Genomic DNA, 24422 nt, shown 5'->3' on the forward strand with positions numbered 1-24422 from the left:
CCCTGTGTCTGCCCGGGGCCTTAAATACCTCACCTAGGAGGCCTCCAGGGGGCATCCTAGTCAGAAGTCCGAACCATCTCAGCTGGCTTCTTTCAAAGTGGAGGTGTAGCAGCTCTACTCTGAGGCCTTCCCTAATCAGTTAGCTTCTTAGGCTATCTCTACAGGAGAGCCAACCTACAGAGGTTGCTCATTTCAGCCGGTGGTATCCGTGATCTCATTCTTTCGTGAGGGTAAGAACGTAGGAACCCTTTTTCCGACTTAGAAGCATGGCCTCAGGCTTGGAGGTGTTAATTCTCATTCCTGCCACTTCACACTCAGCTGCAAAATCCCCCAAGTGCAAGCTGGAGGTCACTGTCTGATGATACCAGAAGAACCACTTCATCCGCTTCTTGACTCTCAAGAGTGACTGAATCTGAAATTCTGTCTATAAGAGCTTTGAGCTAACTTGGTGATAAAGGGTAGTCCTGACAGAGTCCAGCTCCCACTGGGAGCAGGTCTGACTTACTGCCGGCAACATGAACCAAGCTTTCATCATGATCGTACACAGACCAAATGGCTCGTAACAAGAGGCCAGATTCCCCATAATCCCCAAGCAATCCCCCACAGGACACCCCTGGGTGGTCAGATGCCTTCTCCAAGTCCATGAAACACATGTAGACTGGTTGGGCAAACTCCCCCTCATCCTCAAATGTCCTCAAACGGATAAAGAGCTGGTCCAGTGTTCCACAACCAGGACAAAAACAGCAAAAATAAACTTTCAAGCAATATTGTGTCTCCTAAGGACACACTTGCACTTTTGCTGTAGTTGTCTTCAACAAATCTGGGATGAACCTAACAAAATCATATTTTTCCTGGCTTCTGAACTACACATTTAAAATATGTTATTTTAGATGCACATTTCTTTTCTGGGTTAGGTTGAGGCTTTCTCTGCCAGCGTTTGTGGGAATACCTGGAGATAGAATAGGAGTCAGATGTTGGACACATACACACAGAAAAGAAGCGTTTATATAGGCTGTATTGTGGGCATGTGTGCATTGTAAATGTTTCCATGTTTTGCCTTATGGCTGCCACTTTAGGTGGGAATTCAGCCAGCTGGAAACACATCTTACAGGCTCGTCTGACAGAACAGCAAAGAAATGACTTCACTGCGTGCTCACGCATGAGTTGTTTCCTTGCAGTGACAAATGACTTACATATTATAGTTTATGTATGACTTAGTTACATAGCTTTACACCAAGGGAATATATCGTATCAGCCACACAGATGCGTTCAACATTTTTCCCCAATGCGCTTCATTAAGCGCTGAGTCAGCAGAAAGAAGTGCAGAGAAATGTTTTGTTTGAGGCTTAATAGCCTGAAAGCTTCACCGAGGAGCCTCGGAGACAAACAGAAGACACACACACACGCGCGCGCATGCGTGCGTGCACACTCAGTCTTTGAGCTGGAAGGGGAAGATCATCTTTGCTGGAAAGATCTATCCTACTGCTGCTACTCGACATCTGGCAGTGCTTACTGTGTGCACTTTATGATTTAAATATTTTTAAAAAAAATTGTATTCATGTAACATTTTGATTCATTGTGTACACGTGATGAAAATCCTTCGCGGTCTTTCGATGAATCCCTTCCAGAGATCTGTGCAGTCATGTTTCATACGAGCCTGAATATTTTAAACAGTTTTTTTCTTTTTCTGCGTTGCTGGGGGGGGGAATTGGCTCATCCAACAAAAATATACACAAATGTATGGGCTTTCTGGGAGAGGTTCATCTCATTTGTTTTACATTTTGATTTGACAGATTCTCCCTGCCATCACCCACCTGAGGCTATTTGATTAGTATGAAATATGACTGGCAGGACATGCGTACATGGAATGTGTTTTGGAAGCTGCGTAAAACACGTTAAAGTCGCAAAGCTCTCCAAAATCATCCCTCTGGATATTGTTTGTGCTGATCTCTGCAGTTTTGTCCTGTACCGTAACCCCCCCCCGGTGGAAGAGTTCAGTGTTTTGTCAGGTTATGTACATTGTTTCATACGAAGAGAATGCAGTCATCCAAAATAGAGCAGGAAGACTAGCAGATTAGTCAGTATGTCAGCTGACAATGAAAACCTCCTTCTAGCTTTTTAAATGTAATGTAAAACTTCTGGCACAACTTCAGCTCATTTCAACCCACATTTCCATGTGAAAGTATCTTGATCTTCTTGAGGTTTTGGTCTTAGAGTTTCAGGGAAAGTTTTCTTTTACCATAAAACACGTGAGAATGTTTACTTTCCTTATTGGCCATATCTGGGGAGGGAAAGTAAATAATGGAGGAAAGTTCCTATTAAGGAGTCCATTACACGTACCCAAGCTGTTTCAGTTTGCATGGTCTGACGCATCCCGGAAAATGAAACACTGGGTGGACCACACTTCCAAAATTCACGTTAATTGAGTCAGATTGAGGTCAGATCGCGTCACTGCCACAAACAAATTGCTCCTGAATTTGTTTAGGACCAGACTGAGATCATTTCCTCTAAAGGCTTTCTGTGCAGTTATTTTAGTCTTCGTTCAGGTGTGATTACTTTCTTCACTGCTACCCAGACCAGAGTTTGCTTTTCAATTTAGGAATTTGTTGTCTGTTGTTTTTTTGTTTTTTTAATGTGCAAATACACCAGCTCATGCACCTGAAATCCCTCTCACTGACAGCGGAAGGATGTCATTAAATTTAGCAATCTTTCATACCCCCTTCTACAACATTTTTTCCTCTTAAAAATACACCTCGCAAACTTCTGTGGGGTCGGAGACATTAGGCATTTGCACTTCTGAATGTGATGTATGATGGAGGCTGTAAACTGTGTGACATACAAAATGTATATTTATAGGAAAACTATGATTGCTAACAGCTGTTTCTTCTTTTTTTTTTTTTTTTTAATCAAAGTTGAACGTCTCTGTAGAACTGGTCATTTTTGAGGGACACATTTTGTGATTCTAATGTGACATTTGGAAAACTTGACAGTCGACAGTGAAAATGTCAGAGAAAAATGTCGCCTTTGTGTGCTTCTAAAAAGAAAAACAAAGGTCAGTACATGAGATTTTGTCACAGTGATAGGTTGGGTGTTTGTTGGAATGAAGGTATGAAGGTCAGATATTGTATGAAAACGTGTGAGCAGCGGCACACACACACACACACACACACACACACACACACACACACTCATTAAGTACTGTATACACAGTGCAGTGCAGCAGGAGGAAGTTTTTGCTGTCCATAAAGAACATTAAATAAAATGACAGTTTTGGAATAATGTGCTTCAAGTAATCAAAGACCGAGTTGTTGGGCCACAGAAACATGTTTGGTGCAGACCAAAGACAGCTTTTTAGCAGGTGAAACTCATGGCTTGTGAAGCATGGGGGGAGTTGCTCCCTCATATATGTAGTTCGCCTCATATTAAAATGCTTGAACATAATGTGAGGCCTGTCTGAAAGTTAAAGTTGACCTGAATTGGCCTCTTCAGCAGGATGTTAATCCTACTAGAAAATCTGCCAAGAAATAGCTTGGAAAGAAGAGCTGAAGGGCTACGAATGACCAAGTGGAGAAAAGTATGGCTTAGAATCAAATGGAAACATTATAGTGATTTGAAATGGCCAGCATATGCAAGAAAACCCTGCAACGTGCTGAAGCTGAAGAAGTTTTACATAGAAAGGTGGTGTAAGTTTCCAGGAAGCCAATGTCAGAGACTGGATTACAAGCATGCAAAGATGCCTCCTGAAAGTTGTTTCTGCTAAAGGTAGCAACAATAGGTCCTGATGCTAAGGCAGTACTCACATTAACCAGAGAAGAATACATATTTGTTGAATAAATGATTGACAGAGCTAATTTTCCTTGTGATGTTGTTCAGATAGAGCTGTAGTCTTCACTACAAATATGTGCTTGTCCAAATGTGTCAAAAAATCCAACAGCTCACAATAGAATGCACTTTATTTTTCAAATGACTTTTTTTTTTTTTTTTTTTTTTTTATATGCAAGTGTGTCTGACAGCATAAGGGGCTTAAATAGGTAAGCTGTGTTTCTGGGCAGACTCTTGTCTCCTGCCTTTTAACATTCCTGTAAAAGACCTTTAAAAGCTGCAACCTCAGCTTTGTGGTTATTACAAGCTCTCTCTGTCTTTGCACTAACTGTGTCTGTCTCTTTTTATGGTGATTTGTGTTTAAAGTACAGAGCCTGTGTGTAATAGTCTACGTTAGCGTACATTGTAAGCTACACTTAAAGCAAGAGAAGTGGACATAAATAGAGCCAACCACTGTCTTCTAAATATTATCTTCCATTTGCACAGAATAGTGCAGAACAGTCAAACCTTTCTGTTGGTTGGGTCTAACATTAAACCTGCAGAACTTTTTTGAGTGGACAGTGATTTATACTGTAGTAGTGATAGGGTGCCCTATGACAGCTAGGATAGGAGGTTATAGAGGTTTCAGCTTAAACCACTGCACCATTACATCATTCCTCCTGCGGCATTTTGACTTATTTCTCTGTATACTGCTCACCTGATTTCATCTGACACTCCTCTCCCTGTGATTGGCCAAAGCCTCCTGATGGAGCTAGATTTGCTAAAGCTTAAAAACAGAGCCCAAGTGAGGTGCAGGACTCTCGAATTTCTTTACTGAGCTTTAATGAACTTAAGATGCTGGTAGATTAATTTTATTATGTTTAAACAGTGCCAATCTATCAGTGTTTATGCTAAGGCAAACTTAGCTTCGGAGAGTCAAAGTACTTCTTAAAGCCCTCCTCCCACAGTTATTCCCCCAACTTTAAACACTTTACATCTTCCATTAACTCATATATTTTTCATTCTTTACTATCATTTGTTCCATCTGTTCTGCAAATACTATAAATCCCAGTGCTTTAAACCAAACCACTTCTTTCGCAACATCAAGCTTTAATTTATACAATTTACATCATTTGCAACAGAATCTTACAGCAGTTAAACGTTCAGGGTCAGTCTCTCTTGTGATTGGGCTTTCGGCTTTATGTATACTCAAAAGCCATTGCACAGAATCCTGAAATGTCCTATTGTGAACCTACCATTTGTAAACAAGAGTCCTTGTTCAGTGATGGGAATCATTTAAAGATGTTTTATATGTTGGGCTGTTGGGTAATACTGTGGGATTTGTTGGGCTGTTTGCTGATCAGCGAATGCCTTTTTGCCATTTGTGCGTCACTACGGTCTTTTTTTTCCCCTGCATCAGCATCACTGCAGGAATATTGACAACAAATGTAGAAAATTTCATGCCTGAACAAAGGTGTTGTATCATGACTGGGAATGTGTCTTCTGAGGATGGTGTTACAGCTACTCAAACAGCAAATAAAAAAAGAAATGTCAGTCTTGTCAATCTTAACATCTTTCTTTAGTCAAACACAGAAAGAAACATAGAAAGCAGGCTTGGATAGGACAAAATGCCAAAGTGACCTTTTTTCACCTCCTGTAATAAATGTGCCAGTGGGACACTGACCAGACCGAGCTAATGGCCTCCTCTAACTCCTTATTGACCCCGTTTTGGTCATCCTGCTGCAAACAGCAAAGGAAGAGAAAGGGACAAAAGAAACCTCACAGCAGCATTATTTTACCGTATTAACAAAAGAATGCTTTGTGCTTCTTTCTCACCTTCTACCTCGTCCTAAAATTATTGGTTAAAATTTTGTTTAACAGAAAAAGCAAAGGAGGAGCTGACCTGCTTGTGCTTGACATGGGGTCGTAGGTGCTCCTTGAGTCATGATACATAACATGTAATTTGTGCAATGCGCATACAATGGTCACTTTGTGTTTCATTTGTGTGTGTGTGTGTGTGTGTGTGTGTGTGTGTGTGTGTGTGTGTGTGTGTGTGTGTGTGTGTGTGTGTGTGTGTGTGTGTGCGCGCAAGGCTTTGAAATTGTCTCTGGGGCCTAATGAAAACAGCTGTGTTTCTCTTTCCCCGGCAGGTAACCACATGCTGTTACGAGTGCTGCCCTCAGTCTACCCCAAACAACCAGATACCATTCACCATCACCTAGGCAACCTGACTGCCATGATGCCACAGCTGGAATCCACTGAGCAGCAACACCTGATCAGACTTCTCCAAATGGTCGCTGAGCAACATCCACTTGTGAGTGTTTGCGCTGTTTTCACAATGTTAGAAATAAAGCACACTTGGGGCGCCCGGGTGGCTCTGTGATGGAGCAGGCGAACATGTGCATGTCCCATGTTGCGGTGCAGGTGGCGTGGGTTCAAGTCCCGGCCTATTGCCTTTTTGCCCGCGTCTTCCCCTATATCCTTCCCCCATTTCCTGTCTCTATAGACTGTCAATAAAAACCACTGTGGCCAAAAAAGTAAAAAAGAAAAAGAAATAAAGCACACTTTACTGTGGGTGAAACCAATGATCCATTTTTCCTTCACCAGCAATTTAGAATCACTGGATTTCTAGAAGTGAGTGTTACCACTTTTCAGCCAATATGATAATAAATTCCAGGTAGTTATTCAGGAACAGAGAAATTAGTTTGAGTGATTTTAATTTCTCAAATTTTTGGTATCAAAACGTTTTTAGTTTTAAACAAGTTTTTGACAGATTTCTAAAAATATTTGTGTTTTCTTGTTTTCATGACAGGTGGTCTTATAATCTTGTTAAGTTCTGTACATCGTTTAAATGTCTGCTACTACACAGTTCAAATGCGATTGGTTAAAATAGTTCTTGGTTTGGGCTGTACAAGCAGATGATTGGCTCATTAGGCCGAACCAAGGGGGGGGGGGGGGGTAACCTAGTGATATTTAAACAGTACATACATGCTATGCACTCCAGCGAAGATTTACAAATACTCATTGATCGGTTTAGTAAAGCTTGGCAAGATTTCGGGCTCACCATCAGCCTCAAGAAAAGGCAAGTCATGAGTCAGGGCGTGGACTCACCTCTGGTCATGATGCTGGGAGTTGTCCTTGACTTTGTTTATCTAGGCTCTACCATTTCCAACACACTCTCTCTGGACTCCGAATTAAGCAAACACAAAGCGTCCACCATGATGTCCAGACTGACCAAAAGAGTGTGGGCCAACAAGAAACTGACAGAGCACACAAAGATTCAAGTCTACAGGGCCTGTGTGCTGAGCACACTCCTGTATGGCAGTGAATCCTGGACTCTTTGTGCCTCTCAGAAAAGGAAACTAAACATCTTCCACATGCGATGTCTCTGACGCATTGTCAACATCGCCTGGGAGGACAAAATCTCTAATCCTACACTTCTGAAGCGACACTTCTATCAAAATTTGAAGACACATCAATGCAGCAAACAGAAGCGAAAAGACTCAGACGGAAAGCCCGTTTCCTGAGTGATCGACCAGCCGCTGACTACATCTGCTTGCAGTGTGGAAGGGACTGTCATTCCAGGATCGGCCTGTACAGCCACATTCAGCCCAAAACATTTACCCAAAGTGTTTATCCATAGTCTCTCGAGACTAACGGATGCCAACAACAACAACAACATGCTATGCATAGCATTACATAGTATTGCATTGCTACTAAAAGCTAAAATGAGGTGAATATATTACAGTCAGAACTGATGAGTCATCTGAAAATAAAACACTATTCAGAAAAGTCGTGAAATGCAGCATGTGTGATTGTGCTGCTTCCGCCAGTTGACTCATTTCCACCTATGAGTCAAACGTATGCAAATGAGTGTGTACTGAAATGTAAAAAAAATGCCCTGGAAAAAGGAGAGGATTGAGGAATTGGAGCTTTGCATGTGGTGTACACGTTTCTCAGCAGGAATTCCCTTAATCCTGAATGTTTTAGACTCGAGCTGCTGATGTTCAACATGAATTGCGGAGGGGGGGAAGTACCACATACCAAGCAGAGCACATGGTGGTAAAATTCAGCCTCAGTTGAGAAACAAAACCAGCCATCTGGAGTTATTCTGATCTGAACCCCCCACATAGGCACTGGAAAATATTTTTGCTGTGATTGTAGCTGTGTTTGTCACAGCAGTTACCAAATGTTCAGCATCTTGATATTCACTTACCGAAAGTGATGCAGTATTAAAAAATGGCATTCATGTGGAACTTTTAAATTGCATAACTTATTTTTCATTTGTCAGACAAAATTGTTAACAGAGCAGATACGGTTTGATAGTCTTTCTGAACAAGTGACTCATATAGTAGCAATAGAAGGCCGGGCTCTGGAGGATGTTGTTGGACTGTTCCAGTCCATTATGACCCATACAGATAATGAGGAGGAGCTTTTTATTCACGCTTTCCAGACAATCCTGCTGGCAAGCTTTTGTTTATTAGTCATGAGTCTTTTCATCTCACTCCAAGGTCACTCCTCTCACCTCCGGTCTTCACTGGAAAGATCAACCCTTCTTTTGATAGTTTTTATTTATAATGAATGATGTTTTGTTTTTATTTATTTTCCTTCCCTCTCTCTCTCTCTCTCTCTCAGTGTCTGTTTCTTTCTTTCTTCTCATCCATGCAGATGTTGAGTCCTCAGGTTCCCACATTGGTCAGTTACCTAGGGAACCAGTCTCTGACTGAGGCTCTTTTGGGTGCCCTTGTCGATGTGTCTCAAGCAAGTCCTTCCTCACTGGTCAGCTTTCTGCCAGCGCTCAGGATTGTGGGACAGCAGTTCTCTGCTTTCCTGGCTCATGTGGCCAAAATCCATGGTGCTGTGGGTATCATCAGTGAGGTAAAAACACACACACACACACACACACACACACACACACACACACACACACACACACACTCAAAACATAAAATCAATCATTTAAAAAAAGCCATATCTTCTTGTTCACCTCTGGATCACATCAAGTGCAGTTATTTTTAGATTGTTTCCTGGTAGTTTTCATAATTCTCACATACCACCTGCCCTCCTCACCAGATTTGGCATCCTTTGACTTTGTCTTCCTGTACAAAATAAAATTCAAGTTTAGAGACTTAAGTGTAGGGTGACAGAATGTGACTTCCAAGGAATGATCTGAAAATAGCAGCTGTACTGGAAGTGGTACAATGCTGCCCAAGGAGACTACCTTGAAGGGGTGATGGGTCACGTTTAAGTCAGGTAAGGATTTAGAATTTTAGGAGTGGATTTGGGGAATTACCTGATCGCATCGCTTACATGTGCTTGCAGCAGTTTGCTGTTGCTACAGAAAGTGAAACTGTGTCTTTTAGTGGCACTTCAGGTGGATTGTGACTAGATGATATGCCAGTTTTATAGGTGGCTGAATTGCATACAAAATCTGTGAAAGATGGAAACGAATATGAGCTACATTGGCCTAATAATACAGGGCACATATGGTTGAAAAGGTAGGATTTTTCTTGTGTTGTCCAAGTGTTCCTGGAAAATATGCTGAATCCCAAAGTGAATTCCTGATCAGGTCATTACTTTGCATCAGTGTGTGAATGAGATAAGTGGATACACTTTAAACACTTTGAATAACAACATGACATAAATTCTTATTTTACCGTCTGTTCAAGCATATTAACTCAATTAACTCTAGTTAAAATATGAAGAGAAACAAGTCTGAAGAAAATAACAGAAACAAGTGGAGGTCATTGAAACACACTTAAACAGGCAGGAGTGATTATTTTAATGGGTAGGGAAGAATGAGCACTCATATGACTTGTTCTCTCATGGTCTGCCAAGTATAAAACACACACACACACACACACACACACACACACACTGGATAGGTAGGCTGGGCAGATCCGGCGGTTTGGACTGCCGTCTAACACCTGCATGCGTCAGTGTTCAGTGGAATTGTCTTTCCCAACACGTGCCGACACTTCTTAGGGCTTAGAGGGGTCAGAGACTGTTATTCTGGCAAGTGAAGATCTAATTTGAAGCAACAGTGAAGGAGCAATGTTCTAAGCCTTAGCCTAATGTTGCAAATATAACACAATTTTAGGGAACATTAACCTCAGGCTCTCTGCGTGCTTAGAGCGGAAAATCAGCTGTACTGGAAAATGTATTTTTAAATCTTAGCTGCACATGTGTGAAAATTTGTTTTTGAAATTTGTGAATGTTTTCCATGCATCCAGAAAAATTATCAATAGAATTGGTGGCAAAGGGCAGCCCTGTAAAGTCCAGCACCCACTGAGAACAAGCCTGACTTATAGGTGAGAATGCGAATCAAGCTCTTACAGTGGTTGAAAAGGAAGACCACCGCAATCTGTGTGTCCCTGACTTCCACGCAGCTTCCAGTGAGGCGTATCAACCATGATGGACCAATGACATTCAGAACTCAGGGTTAATCTCATCCCAAGCGGTCAGCCACCAGGGAGTTTTTTTAACTACCTTGGCAACCTCTGCCACAGCAATGAGCAAGTCGTCTTCCCGTTTGTCCCCAGTGCCTGTTTCCTCTGTGGAGGTGTCAGTAGGGATCAGGAGTATACTTTCTCTCCCTGACTACATCCTTAGTTGAGATCATCAGCACTCTTAAGAGCTTGAAAAAAGAAGGCAGCTGGACTTCTTCAGGTTTGTGATGACATTTTGCTCTTAAGACTACCATGACCTGGATGACTGAGAACCTACACAGACATGTCATCAGCACTTCATTCCCATTGTAGGCAGTGTGGGTAAGAGACTACACCCCCTACCCCACCCCCACCCCCCTTGAGCTGCTAGTTTACCATAACCCTTGCATCCTCTGGGTCAAACAGGCACCGGAACCAGGGGGATACAAATATACACACCCCCACTCTGTGCCTCTCACCAGGGGCAATGCAAGAGTGGAACAGAATCCAGCACCTTTCAAGGAAATTGGTTCCAGAGCCTGAGCTGTACATTGAGGTGAGCTTGACTATGTCTAGCCCGTATCTCTAAATCTCATGAACAAGCTTGTGCTCCTTCCCTACCAGAGAGATGATATTTCATGTCTAAAGAGCCAGCTTGACTGCCAAGGTCTGTGCCTCTGACTGCCACCCAATCCACATAGTACCTCCCCATGGGCTAGTTCCTCCTGCTGGTCCCTGTGGCTCATTTGGGCTGAGCCCGTGGGCTAAGGCCCAGTCATAAAGCACTTTCCAGTGAGCCCCTCCCCCAGCCACAGTGACCCCGTCCTGGGGGAAATAACATGGACCATTGATTTCACTTTGTTTGGCCTCTCAGCAAGAACCAGTTTGCCCTGGATGACCTTACGAGGGGAAAACCGTCCCTGACACAGTTCTTGTTATCACTTGGGCGCACAAATCCCTCCACCATGATAAGGTGGTGATTCAGGGAGTTGCTGACCCAATGAATCACGTGTGACCCCCCCCCCCCCCCCCCGTCTTATTAAAACTGATCACAGACACAAGTTATTCATGTCTGTACTGATTCATTCACGGCATTCATGCTTTTGAGTGCTGCTAATACAGTATGACAGCTCCTGTTACATCTAATAACTTCACATTTTGTAGAGATTAAGAATACCAAAATTTGTTTTGAAAGAGACACAATTTGTTCCATGTGCATCATTTAACCTATGGGTTACGCACATGGCTGCCATCAGACGCTGCTCAGTTTGCACTATAAGCATGTTTGTTGAGTTAAAAAAGGGATATTTCAGTCACTGTGGCCTCAAACACTCAAGCTGGTTATAACGCGTTAAACAGCAAATAGTCGTTTTCCTTTTCCTGTCACACTGTGAGGAGGTTCACATCATGGGTCTTGACAAATATTGGATTGCTTTTTATTAAACTTCATAAAAATGAATAATAAAAGTAACACGCAAACTCCACACAGAAAGGCCAAGGTGGATTCAAACCCAGGAGGCAACAGTGCTAATCACCGTGCCACTGTGCTGCCCCCAACAGTAACCTACAAAATTAATTTTGTTCTCTTCAACCTGTGATGTACAGTTAAGCAAATGTTAATAAAATAAATTAATACAGAATGCTTAACAATTATCATAGTGAACACACAGGTACAGCCTCACAGAGCCCCTAATATAGCTCTATATGTTTTGCTGTGTTCTTTTAGTGTTTAAAATGAGCTGTTGTTATTCTGTTTGTATCATCTTCATCTGAAAGTGTTCAGTGTAGACCCTTGTGGGGGACGGGTTTAAAAAAGAACAGATCTCTTTGCAGAGGCCACAAGACTTGAAGTCCAGCTCTTTATGCAACACTGTAATAATACATACGATAAAGACCCACTTCATAGTCAGACTCTGTGTGTGTGTGTGTGTGTGTGTGTGTGTGTGTGTGTGTGTGTGTGTGTGTGTGTGTGTGTGTGTGTGTGTGCGCGCGCGTGTGTGCGCGTGCTTGTGTTGGGGGGGTGAGATTGACAGCCAGACAGGTGAGGGCTCCCACTTTCTCTTTTCCTCTGGGTGCATTTTAGGCAGTTTAACAACAATTTGGGGGAAATTAGCAAAAAAGGAAAATACATTACGACTGTCTCCACATGAAGTGCTCCCCCTCTGCTCGTACACATATACAAACACACACAGAAACCTACATGCACAGAAATCTCAAAGCTTGAAACCATAATAGGTTTTCTATTACTCCAGGGCAAAGTTTCCCTATGAAAGTTCCCTTCCTCCTCAATCTTCTTGTCAGAAAACCTGCCAGCGCAGTTTTAACACACTCACAAATATGCATACGCTTTCAGATACACAGTTTGTCGGACCTCAGTGTCCTGCCTTTCTTCACATTGGAACCATTTGGAAAATAACCAGTGTTTTCTGGGAAATGCCCCTGCTGAGGCCTCCTGATGATGGCAGTGGAGAGAGCCTCCCGTGGGTTCGTGTTTGTGCCCTGCAAACACACACACACACACACACACACACACACACACACACACACACACACACACACACACACACACACACACACACACACACACTCACACAAACACATTCATACTGGGATGCATTTGTTCTTGATTGCACAAGTCTTTCTCTGGCTTCCCTCAGCCACCTGAGGGGAGTTAGTCTATACTGTGTTTGTGGACTTATTGCGTGTTAGATCAGAATATGTCACCGGTGAAAGAAACCCCTTTACACTGTGCGTCCTCGAGCAAAATGAAATAACTGTTGCAAAGCACACAATCCCGCTGTATGTTAAAAAAAAAAGTTCCAGTAGTTTGGCACCTAACCAGTCCCACTCAATTTGTTGTAGAAACACTGTTGAAGCAACTAGATGACCGACTTGTGACTCCTTCTGTTGCTTTTCTTAAACTGTTTCTGGGGGACTGTTCTGAGCTAAAGTTGACTAATTAAGTGTTAGAGTGGAAGAAGCAGAATCTTTCTCTCACTTACTGCTGAGGTCATCTTTTTCACTCTACAGGCATCATTTTATCACTAAGAAATATCATTAAAAATTGTCATCCTCTGAATGATCTGTTTCGAAGCCAACAGATGTGCACCCTTTGATCTGCAGGCATCTGAGGAAGAGGAGTGCTGTCTAATTGCCCCATAGAGATGCGTGGTAATTTGATCAAAGATAATTGGAGTAAAATAGAAGCTACCTCATTTTCTAGCTTGCTCCCATGAGCACATTTCTAACACTAGCAACACAAAAATACCACACATCTGTAGATCAACTCCATGGGGCGCTCACAGTTTTTAAACCATATCGATACGAGTTGCGGTTTTGATTTCATGAGCTGTTTCTTAGCGACATTTCACATGAATTTTGTTTATCAGTTACAAGGAATGCCATCACCACCAACTTTAACTGCTGCTTAACAGGTGATGAGCCTTGATTTGTTTTGGATTTGGATCTTTCTGATTAGCGGAAAAACGCAGAAAACTTTTTTGTTTACATGAAATGTGTTAGCAGCATGTGACAGACAGAGTCTGGCAGTAGCAACAATCCCACCGTAGTTTCTCCAAACAACACATTGTCTGATTTTTCGTTGGCTGCTGACGTCAATTCAGAGACGTGGTGATTCAGCTCTGAACTTATTCTGTACTTAGGGGTGATCCAGTAATATTTACAATGTATTTAAAATTCCTATTTCCTTTGTATTATTATGTAGAAATAAATGTAACAGCTTCTTTAATCTGTAGTAGTACGCCTGGTTCTGTTGGAGGTCTCTTGCTGTTAAACAGGAGTTCTTCTTTCCCACCATCGCCAAGTGCTTGCTCTGATGGTTGCGGGGTTTTCTCTCTAACACTGTAGGGTTTTTGCCTTCCAATATAAAACACAGTCAGACAACTGTTGTAGTGAATTCGCTCTGTATAAATGAAATTGAACTCAATAGAAAAATAATAAGAGATTTAAGATGTAAAAATGGATATTTGCTTGGTTACATTAGATTATTTTTATACCCTGATAGCTTTGTATCAGAGAGGTCACAAAGTCAAGCTCAGCTGATAACAGCTGATCTCAGAGCAAGCTCCTATGCCAGCTGATGACCGTCACTAATGTGCATCCCGCTGGCAAGTCTCAGACGGAGTGTGTTGTTCCAGTTTCTTTAGCCAGTTGCAGCTGCCTCTCCAAGCCCACCCCCACCCCTGCTCCACCTTTTCATGCTCCACCTTTTCATGATGCGCCTGACTGTGTGGCAATTGATTTTAGGCATTATTGGAAAAAATTTTATATATCTGAAAGATAAATATATTCATATGTGTTTTGGAGGTTAATCCTTTTTTACCCAGTAATTTTGGCCATTAATTAATTCATGAAGAGGCTATAGAGTGGCTGCAGCTCTCATGGAAGCTAGGGAAGAAAGGAAAATAAAAATAAATAAATAGATATAATTGGTTAGTGAGCAGGGAGAGGGTTTGGCTTGTCACTGGACCGATGCAGTGTTTTCTTTCTTTGGTTTTCCTTGTTTTGCTTTGAATCCCTCAGTATGTAATGATTTGAACGCACCAGCACAGGTGCCACTGCCAGAAGAGCTCGGCTCAAATTGTCAGTGACTGCAAAGAATGGGCCACAGTTTGAGTCTCCCAGGGGATGTATTTAGGCATTTATTTGTGCAGACAGTCTGAAAAACCCTAATCTCTAGATCTGTGTCAGTCTTCTACAGATTGGCAGATTGGAAGAATATCTTCGACCCTGCCATCATTTTTTTTTGGAAAACATGGAAACTCATAATTAAAAACAGCGAACAGTTCTGTTTTTGAGACCTTCCTGTTATTGTCCTTTTTGGCAGAGTTTTACAAAAGAGTTTAGTTATTAAACCCATAATGTGTTCAGGATATGAAATCAACGCCAAGTGCTGTCTCCAAATAATTAAACATAATTTGAAGATTGAAGAGAGCTTCATATGTCCGGCAGATTTTTTTTTATTTTTTACGCTGTTACTGTGAAGTGTTTCAATTCCAAACGGAAAATGATGCGAGCCCTGCATATGCATATGCTGCAATATTTGGAAGAATTTTAGTAAGTCGTTAAAAAGTCAAATGATCTTGACACTAAAATCCTGAATTTTTGGTAGAGAAGCAGCACACATTCTCATAAAACCTGAGCTCCAGCCGTGCTCCTGATTCTTTTTTGTGCCGGGCTTTGGAAACTCCTAAATACCTGCTTGGCATGTTGTTATGATTAAAAAAAAAAAAAATCAAGTTCCCTCTTTTCTGGTGCTTTTAGGATCCACATAATATAAATGTGGTATCCTACAGAGAGTGTTTGTGAGAGGTCTGAACTGCATTGTTCTCTCCTGGTTACAATGTGTTCTACAGAGCTGTAAACAGAGGCTGGCTCTGTCCTCCACCGGTTCTTATCTCAGTCAAAGGAGGAGAGAGAGAGAGAGTTTTAGGTTTTTAGTTCAAAACCGGGCGTTTTATAAGCCCCGAGAATTTTTAAAAAAAAAGAAGGGTTTCTGCTTTTGACCACAGATGGGGATTTTTTGGCTTTAGTTCTGCCCTAAAACACTGCAAGAGAGCTCTCGCTCACCTTTGATCGTCTGCTGTTACGAGGATTTGTGTGCTCTGTTCAAAATGTGGCTGCTCCTGTTAAAATAACCATCCGAAATGGATGGGGATATAACCTTGCAGTTAAAGAACTGATTACATTAAAGTATGCGTTACACAATGTTGTATACAGAACCGTCTATTGAGGAAGGGGGGAAAAAGTATGGATTGACTAGGTCATATTCTTTGTTAAATATTAGTCTGTCAACAGTCACCAGATTGTATATGTGCCTGATTTCATTTATACAGAAACATGCCGGGAATGATGAAATGCGGTTATTTCCAATGGGAAAGAGATTACATTTGGGAAAAGAAGAAGTTTGTATTTTAAAATGTTTGCTGTGAACCAGCCTGCATGTGTTTGTATTTATGATTGTTTGCCATGATTTAGAAACAAAAGAAGTAACACCAAACCCTCCCAAACAGCCTGGAAGAGGAAAACTCATGTGTGTTGAATTACCATAGCTAAAATGTAGTCTTTCTTCACCAAAACACATGCAAGTCAACAAACCGCCACAAAACACACAACACTGGCCCCTTTTTAAATGAAAAATAAGCTATTAAACCGTAAAATATCAACATTAAAAATCCTCAGTTGTTTTTCTATTCCCTTTGTTTAATTTTAAACCAAGACCAGGATTGACTGTAACTGATACGATGTGTTTGTCTCCTTTCTCCAGACTCATGCTCACAGCTCATTGGTCTACCTGGTGTCCCTTCTGGGCAGCATGGAGCACAGCTTTCACCACACCCTCCTGCTGGAGATCAGAGTTCTGACTGACCGTTACCCATCTTTGCTGGGCGGCTGCGGTAAAGACATCTATAGGATGAGTAACTCTTTCACTGCTATAGCCAGACTTCTGGGAAGACGGCTGGAGGAGAAATCAACCACGTACCGCAGGTTAGTAAACACATGCTAACATGGGATGGCAGGGGAGATACCTACTTTATATTTCTGCATGAAACCTAAAACCTTAAATAGTGTCTCTATAGCCTCTGTCTCTGGATTGTAGCAAGCTAGTATAGAGAGTAGCTAGAGACATCTAAAGTTTTGTTATCAGTGTTGAAAAGTGTTGCTGATTATTTTCTCAGGTGTTACTTTAAGTAAGAACATTACATTACAGTGCGCTATTTCTTCCTTTCATTTAAAAGGGATGTCTACACTTACCAGCCACTTTGTTAGGTACACTTGTTCAACCACTTGTTAATGTAAAAGTCTAATGAGCCTATCACATGGCAGCAACTCAATGCATTTTGGTATGTAGACATAGTCGAGACGACCAGCTGGAGTTCCAACCTGAGCATCAGAATGGGGGAAGAAGATTTAAGTGACTATGAGCATGGCATGGTTGTTGGTGCCAGATGGGCTGGTCTGTGTATTCCGCAAACTGCTGATCTACTGGGATTTTCCCACACGACCATCTCTAGAGTTTTTTTCAACCATCTGGTTGAAACAGATGGTCTGAAAAAGAGACAATTTCCAGTGAGCAGCAGCTCTCTGGGAGAAAATGCCTCGTTGATGTCAGAGCTCAGAGGAGAATGGCCAGACTGCTTTGAGCTGATAAGAAGGCAACAGTAATTCAAATAACCACGTATTACAACCAGGAGAGCATCTTTGAATTAACAGAACATCCAAACCTGAAGCAGAGGCTCACCAAAATTGGACAACAGATTGGAAAAGCATTGCCTGGACTGATGAGTCTCAATTGCTGCTGTGACATTCAGGTGGCAGGGTCAAAATTTGGCATGAACAACATGACATCATGGATCCATCCTGCCTTGTATCAGTGATTCGGGCTGCTGGTGGTGGTATAATGGTGTGAGCGATAGTTTCTTTGCACACTTTGGGCCCCCAAGCATCGTGCCAACAGAACATCGTTTAGATGCCACAGCCTGCCTGAGTGTTGTTGCTGACTATGTCTATCCTTTCATGACCACAGTGTATCCATCTTCTGATGCCTGCTTCCAGCAGTATAACACACCATGTCACAAAGCTCAAATCATCTCATACTGGTTACTTGAAAACCAATAATGAGTTCACTGCACTCAAATGGCCTCCACAGTCACCAGATCTCAATCCAATAGAGCACCTTTGGGAGATTTGCATCATGGATGTGCAGCCGACAAATCTGCAGCAACTCTGTGATGCTGTCATGTCCATATGGACCAAAATCTCTGAGAAATATTTCCAGCACCTTGTTGAATCTGAGCCACAAAGAATGAAAGCAGTTCTGAAGGCAAAAGTGGGTCCAACCCGGTATGAGTCACTATGACATACTAGTCAGTATCAGAAAGAGAATTTACATACTGAGTCGACACATTCATTACTTTGATTGTGACACTAAAATCAAATCTGGGTCCGTTACAGCACGCTGTCATTTAAGGTCATTAAAATATTTTCTTTTTGGTTTTGTATTGAAAACTGTTTAAAAAAACAGTCTGCATGCACAAGATGTGAACACACCATACTATGCATAAGTTGGCCAAGAGTCATCTGGCTGCCCTGTGGGAATGACACACATGGCTCTCTTCTAAATAAGAACATTGTGTGCAGAGTTTGAGGCTTCGAAAAGCTTTGCTTGGGGTCTTTTGGAAGAAAGCTAGAAGGAAAAATGTATTTGAGGGAGGCAGGGTGGTTTATTAGTGAAAGAGCAGGGGGTGAAAAGGAAGCTCTCTTTCAAACAAGTAGAATGTTTGAAGGACATTTGTGTAAAAACAGAAGTAGGGACCAAAAGACAGATTCGGGGGTGGGGCACACAATTGGAACCAGTCATTGTGCGAATGCACCTAACTAAGCAAAAACTTGAAAGAAGGAGAGAGTTTGCTGAAAATATGTCCGCTTGTGCCTTTTCAGCTTCCCATGTACAGCATCCATAATCCAAACTTTGACTCTGTGTGTGCATTTGTTTCTCTGTTACAGGGTGGAAGAGGGGTTCCCATCAGATGGAGGAGGAGGGGCACCAGAGCAGCAACTGCAGGTGAAGATCCAGGCCTTTGAGGAGAAATTGGGGCAGACAGGGCAAGAGGAGGAGGCGGAGGCAGAGGAGGACTCTCCTGCCCCCCAGCGACGCTACAGCCTCAGCCAAACAGTCAGGGAGGAGAGACGTGAGATGAGGTTCAACAGGTCAGTTAGTATGTAACAAGAACACACTTCTGCTCAGTATCTTCTTAAATATGACTTGATAGGAAGACTTATTTTTATGAAAATGTGACTGTTTTTGCTGTCACCGTGTGGCCTGGTGTATTTGAAACCAAGAAGATATTTCTCTTTGTCTGTTTGTTGAAGAACGTAAACTCTACCATAGTTGGAAATGTTGTTTATTTTAGGAATAAAAACACAAATATATCTGTTAAGGGATTATATTGATAGGTGGGGGGTGTAACCTTTGGGGAGTGAGTGTCTATCCCCCAGACAGTAACATAGTGAACAGGTTACATCGCTGTCTCTGGACCACTTTTGACTGAAGCGGCCCAGAGAGAAAAGTTCTTTCTGTGTACTGTGATTTATAACTGGCAGTGTGGCACTGTTGATCAAAAGTGGTGGAGGTGGGTTGCAAAGCGGCTTGCAGCAACAGCTGGAACTGTAGCAGGCTAAAGCAATTACAATAGGGCCGCCTTTATGAGACTGGCTAATGGGATGAGCAAAAGGGTATCAGCTGAACCAGCAGCCAATGTGGGCTGGCGTAGAAAACAGCTGGTACATTAGCTGTGTTTTAGCAAAAATATGCATATCTTTAATTCTTCTGCAATGCACTAAAATTTAGTCTGATGGGGAGGTTTTTTTGTCTTTTTTTTTTTTTATCCATGTTGCAAAACAAATTACTGCTACTTTAATCAACTCTTCATTACCCATTAATCCTTTGGGTCTTACAGTGAGCCCTATGGTGCTATCCACTCTTAAATTTTGGGCCCACCCTCTACTAGGATGCAGTTATTGAAAAATCATCATTTCCCCCCTTCTCTTACTAATGCCTCCTATCATCTGTAGCGTACTCGAGGCATTAAAGTTATCAGTGACCTTTACAAAGATGGTGTCTTTACTAGTTTTCTTTTTTTTTTTTTTTTTTTTAGCCTGTCATGTCTGGTAGATCTTGCAAGCAGAACTGTGATCTGAATGCGTTGTTGTGCCAAACATATTTGCTATTTCAAGATGAGCTCTATAGGTTCTCAATAGGCTCTTCTTGTTGATGTTTTAACCCTTTATTTTATTTATCTGAGTTATTTTTCCACATACTATGTAACAGCCAGAGCTGACAGGCTGAAGAAGAGGAAAATAAAGAGAAGAAAAAGGGAGAGAGAAAGGGAGCAAAAAAAAAGGGGAAAGAGCACAAGTCTATTAATCAGATACTTCATCACTTTAACATATAAAAAAATACTATCAATACTTGCAAAAATAAATTTGTGTGTGAAAAACAAAACTAACAATGCATGTTACGCACACCAACAATTTTGTTGAGTTGTGATTGAGTGGGCGTTTGTGTCTGTGTCATGTTTGTGTCTGTGTCATGGAACGTACTTACCAATGAGGGCAAAACGCTGCAGCTCCACCCATCAGAAGCCAGAGGCAGGTACGGAAAGCCCCCGGAACCCCAGGCCACCAGCAGCCCACCAAGAGCCAGGAAGACCCCCGGCCACTCAGTCCAAAGACAACCGCACACCTCTTTACTAGTTTTCCAGAATTATCTTCAGATTTTAATTTGCTTGCATTTTTACTTTCACATCAGATGCTGTGCCTCTTCTCTTTTACCATGTTTTCCTCTGTCCCTTGAACCTAATCTTAAATCACTCATATCTAGTATATATGGCACACTCATGACTCCTGATACCAATTCTGCAGTCAAAACTAGAACAGCCTGGGAGTGTGAGCTTGGAATTGAGCTGACAGATCAATGGTGGGATAAAGCAGTGCTTAGTATACAGTCAAGTACACTTTGTGCTTGGTTGCCATTTATGCAGTTTAAGATACTAAATAGAGTTCGATTCTCAAACTCGTTTATCAAAAATTGATCCCCGTATGGTGGACCAGTGTGACACACGCCATGCCTCATCCTGCAGCATGAGCCACATGGTTTTCTTTTGCCCCAAACTGTCTAAGTTTTGGAGTGATTTTTTTTTTTTCCAATTCTGTCCAAAGTTTTAGGAACCCTGATACAAAAGGACCTTTTCATTGCAATATTTGGGGTTTTATTTGTACCCCTCATGTTATCATCTTTACAGTACAAAGTACTCACTTTTACATCCATCCTACTCCTGTAGAAGTCCTCCAAATCCCCCAGTTATTGTTTTGTGGCTTAAGGATGTTATGTCCTTTCTCAAAGTAGAAAAGATCAGCTTAACAGTTAAAGGTTGTTCTGTTAGGTGTCTTAAAAACTGGAATGATTTCAATGATTATTTTAATATCTTACTAACTCTCAATGTAGATTGACCCCCGTATAGAATGCCTCGTATAGGCGTTCTATACACTATAACACTTTGTCTAATATATATATATATATATATATATATATATATATATATATATATATATATATATATATAGTTAGTTGCTTTATGTGTTCTGTGTCTTTAGGGAAACAAAACCCAAATGAACCTATTGTAATATGAATGTTGCCGATCCTTTCTCTTGATTAAAAAAAAAAAATACTGTCCGTAATGTCCCCTCATTTCCCCTCATTCCATTTTACTTCAGTGGCTTTCCAACAGAAATGATGTGACATTTTTTATTTGTTCTGCAGCACTTTAACTGTTATTATTTCATGCTCTCTCTCTTAGGTCAAAGAGCCTGGCTCTCCATGTTGTGCGTTCTCGCTCCATCAACTCAGACACCGGGGAGGAAGGTGAAGGGGTGGAGCTCAGCACAGATAGCACCTTTTCCAACACTTTGCCTAATCAGCATTCAGAAAACCATGACGACTCACCTGCTGAGAGGAAACTGACTCCACTAGACAGAGCGGTCAAAGAGGCTGAGAAAGATCAAAGTGGAGAGAAGGATGGACAGAAGAGGGAGCGGGGGGAAGCTGACAGACTCTTCATCCATTTAAGAGACAATATGCAGATGATCAGAGAGTTCTGTAAAGAAATGGTGCAGCAGATCCCCATCCCAGAGCAGTGTGTGATAGAAGGTAATGCATGCTTTCTCTGAGGCCACTGGTAGAAGCAGAATACAGTGTTACTGGCCTTTAATATTATATTAAAGGCAATGGTATTTACGGAGAAGCTGATCTATAAAAGTAGAATCCATGGAGAGAGAGACAGGGGCAGGGTTTATCTAACCTGCTGAACCTGAATGAGATTATAGTCAGACATTGTTGATTAATGGGATGCGGTATGAATATACCTCATCTTCCCCTTTCTTTCATTCCAGCGTTTTGTCTTTCAAACATACAGATGCAGACGCAGTCTTGCACAGCACTCAGCTGACGGTTGATTTGTGCCTCCTAAGCCCCACATTTAAATGGATTTGTTTCTCCAGGGGCACTAGTTTGATTTTAGTTAAGCATGAGCTGATTACAGATTTTAATCCTATCCAGAGGGTATATAAGTGTACTTGCCCTGCCCCCCCCGAGCTTATTAGTTACACTCCTGAATGCCTGTTGTATTTTTTACAACAGGCATACTGGACGCTGATTATTTGTGTGCTAAAAGCTTTCCAGTCACTGAGAATCAGCAGCCCATGACGTGATGAGGTTCATGTGATTTTTCCTGTGGAATTTTCAACCGCCTCCTGTAATTTAGTGGTGGCTAAAACCCCATCCAGACAGCATCAGTCTAGTTAGGGAGGTGCACAGCAACTATATCATGCCCAACATGCCCAATATGTCATATTAATCATTTATATATAAGCCTTTTTAAGGTTTTCTTTTTACATTAACAGTGAGAGGGGAATCAGCACACACACACACACACACACACACACACACACACACACACACACACACAATACACACACACACACACACACACACAATACACACTGAAAAAGTAGCCACTGTTTCAACTGAACTGCTGATCTGTGTTTGCACCCACCAAGGAAACAAGAGAAACATTTGGATGACATCTAATCTTTGCAATTCAGTTTCAAAACCACATCATCTTAATGGGATCAAAATATCATTATTTTCAATGGGAACTGAAAATAGTTGTTAGCTGCAAACCAGGCCTTGAAGAAAGGCTGGTGATTCGATTATAAAATTAAACCAGCTGTGTGTGTGTGTGTGTGTGTGTGTGTGTGTGTGTGTGTGTGTGTGTGTGTGTGTCAGTACTTTTATATTTCCTGGCATTATCACTGGCTGCAGTAACATGCACACATCTTTTCATTCTGATTGAAAATGTTTCAATTGAAAATTTTGGGTCAGCTATTTACATGGAATGTGATTTAATACGGGATCGTGCTTACATGCACCGATGTCCTAATCGGAACAGTGTGACATATTAAAAACAAGCTCCCTCCACAGAGGGACAGTCCAGCTGGGACGCTGTCGTATTTGGAAAGAGGAGAAGTGTACGTCCCCATGCACTTACCTCAAGGTGGAGGGCATGTATAGAAGGAATGCAGCCAGAAAGAAATCAGTAATCAATTTATCTTGTGACCGGCTTACGAAAAGGTTTATTCCAACCCTCTTGGGCCTGCTTATTCTGATTGGGGTGTTTATATGAAGCATTTTTATTCTGTTTGGGGTTAATTCTAGTCTATGACTATATGGCAGCTAAGATATGGTGAACTAGGGTTATAAATACAGAGGGAGTTGATTAGGGCAGTGTGTTTAAGTGAGCAGAGAGGCACTGAAGGTCAGTTGACTGGCAGTGGGAAACGGGTCAGGTGGGAGTGGCTGAGTCTGAAATGACAGAAGAGTCAGTGTGTGGAAAAACAGGCAACCAGAAAGAATCACACAGGCAAAACCTGCAAAGCTAAGTAGAAACAGATGAATGATATGCATATGTAGTGCGCATGCATGAAGTCCATGTATGTATGAGAGCAGTTTTGGTGAGTTTGCATCACCACTTTCCTACCTTCGTGCTAGGAGTGCACACAGCATAGAAACATGGGTTCAAACAGTTCAAATATATTAAAAAAAAAAAAAAACACAACAACTATGAAATCAGAAACCACTTAGATCTCAAACTAATCGAATCATTTCCTAAAACTTTCCGATCCATTTTCACGATTCCACACTCACTCTTCTCATATTTAGGGATTTGACATTTTGTTTTTCACTCAGTTCAGTTTATTCCTGCATATTTTCAGTTTTTCGATTTGTTTCGGTTCACTTGAATTAAACCTTCACTTCCATCTTTTAGCGGCTCCTGTCGTCACCTTTTGCACATTGAAACATTTTTTAACTCGATCCAGGCCCTCCTAAGATGATAAATCAAAATGCATCATAGATTTATTTTACAAAATGAGCACATATAGAAAGAAAGACCTGGTTTGCATACATATTACTGCACTTAAGAACAGACTATTAAGAACAGACTCACACACACACAGAAAACCAGACCCATACATGATACGGCACAGGAGGTGATGATATTTTGATTGACATGTGAGGATGTTATTGCTCCGCCTTTTGGCCTTAATGTCATTTTA

The 24422-nt window shown here is 41.6% G+C and overlaps 1 protein-coding gene across 1 annotated transcript in view; it reads left to right on the forward strand.

Annotated features, from left to right (window-relative positions):
- veph1 (ventricular zone expressed PH domain-containing 1) overlaps positions 1-24422 on the forward strand; it is a 77042-nt gene that overhangs the window by 21088 nt on the left and 31532 nt on the right. Inside the window, exons 4-8 of the mRNA XM_030744974.1 lie at positions 5952-6115; positions 8470-8679; positions 16516-16736; positions 18756-18959; positions 21608-21957. Of these exons, the coding sequence (XP_030600834.1) occupies positions 5952-6115; positions 8470-8679; positions 16516-16736; positions 18756-18959; positions 21608-21957 (1149 nt within the window). The remainder of the gene's footprint in view (positions 1-5951; positions 6116-8469; positions 8680-16515; positions 16737-18755; positions 18960-21607; positions 21958-24422) is intronic.

This window comes from Archocentrus centrarchus, chromosome 13 (assembly GCF_007364275.1).
Source record: "Archocentrus centrarchus isolate MPI-CPG fArcCen1 chromosome 13, fArcCen1, whole genome shotgun sequence".
Lineage (NCBI taxonomy): Eukaryota > Metazoa > Chordata > Actinopteri > Cichliformes > Cichlidae > Archocentrus > Archocentrus centrarchus.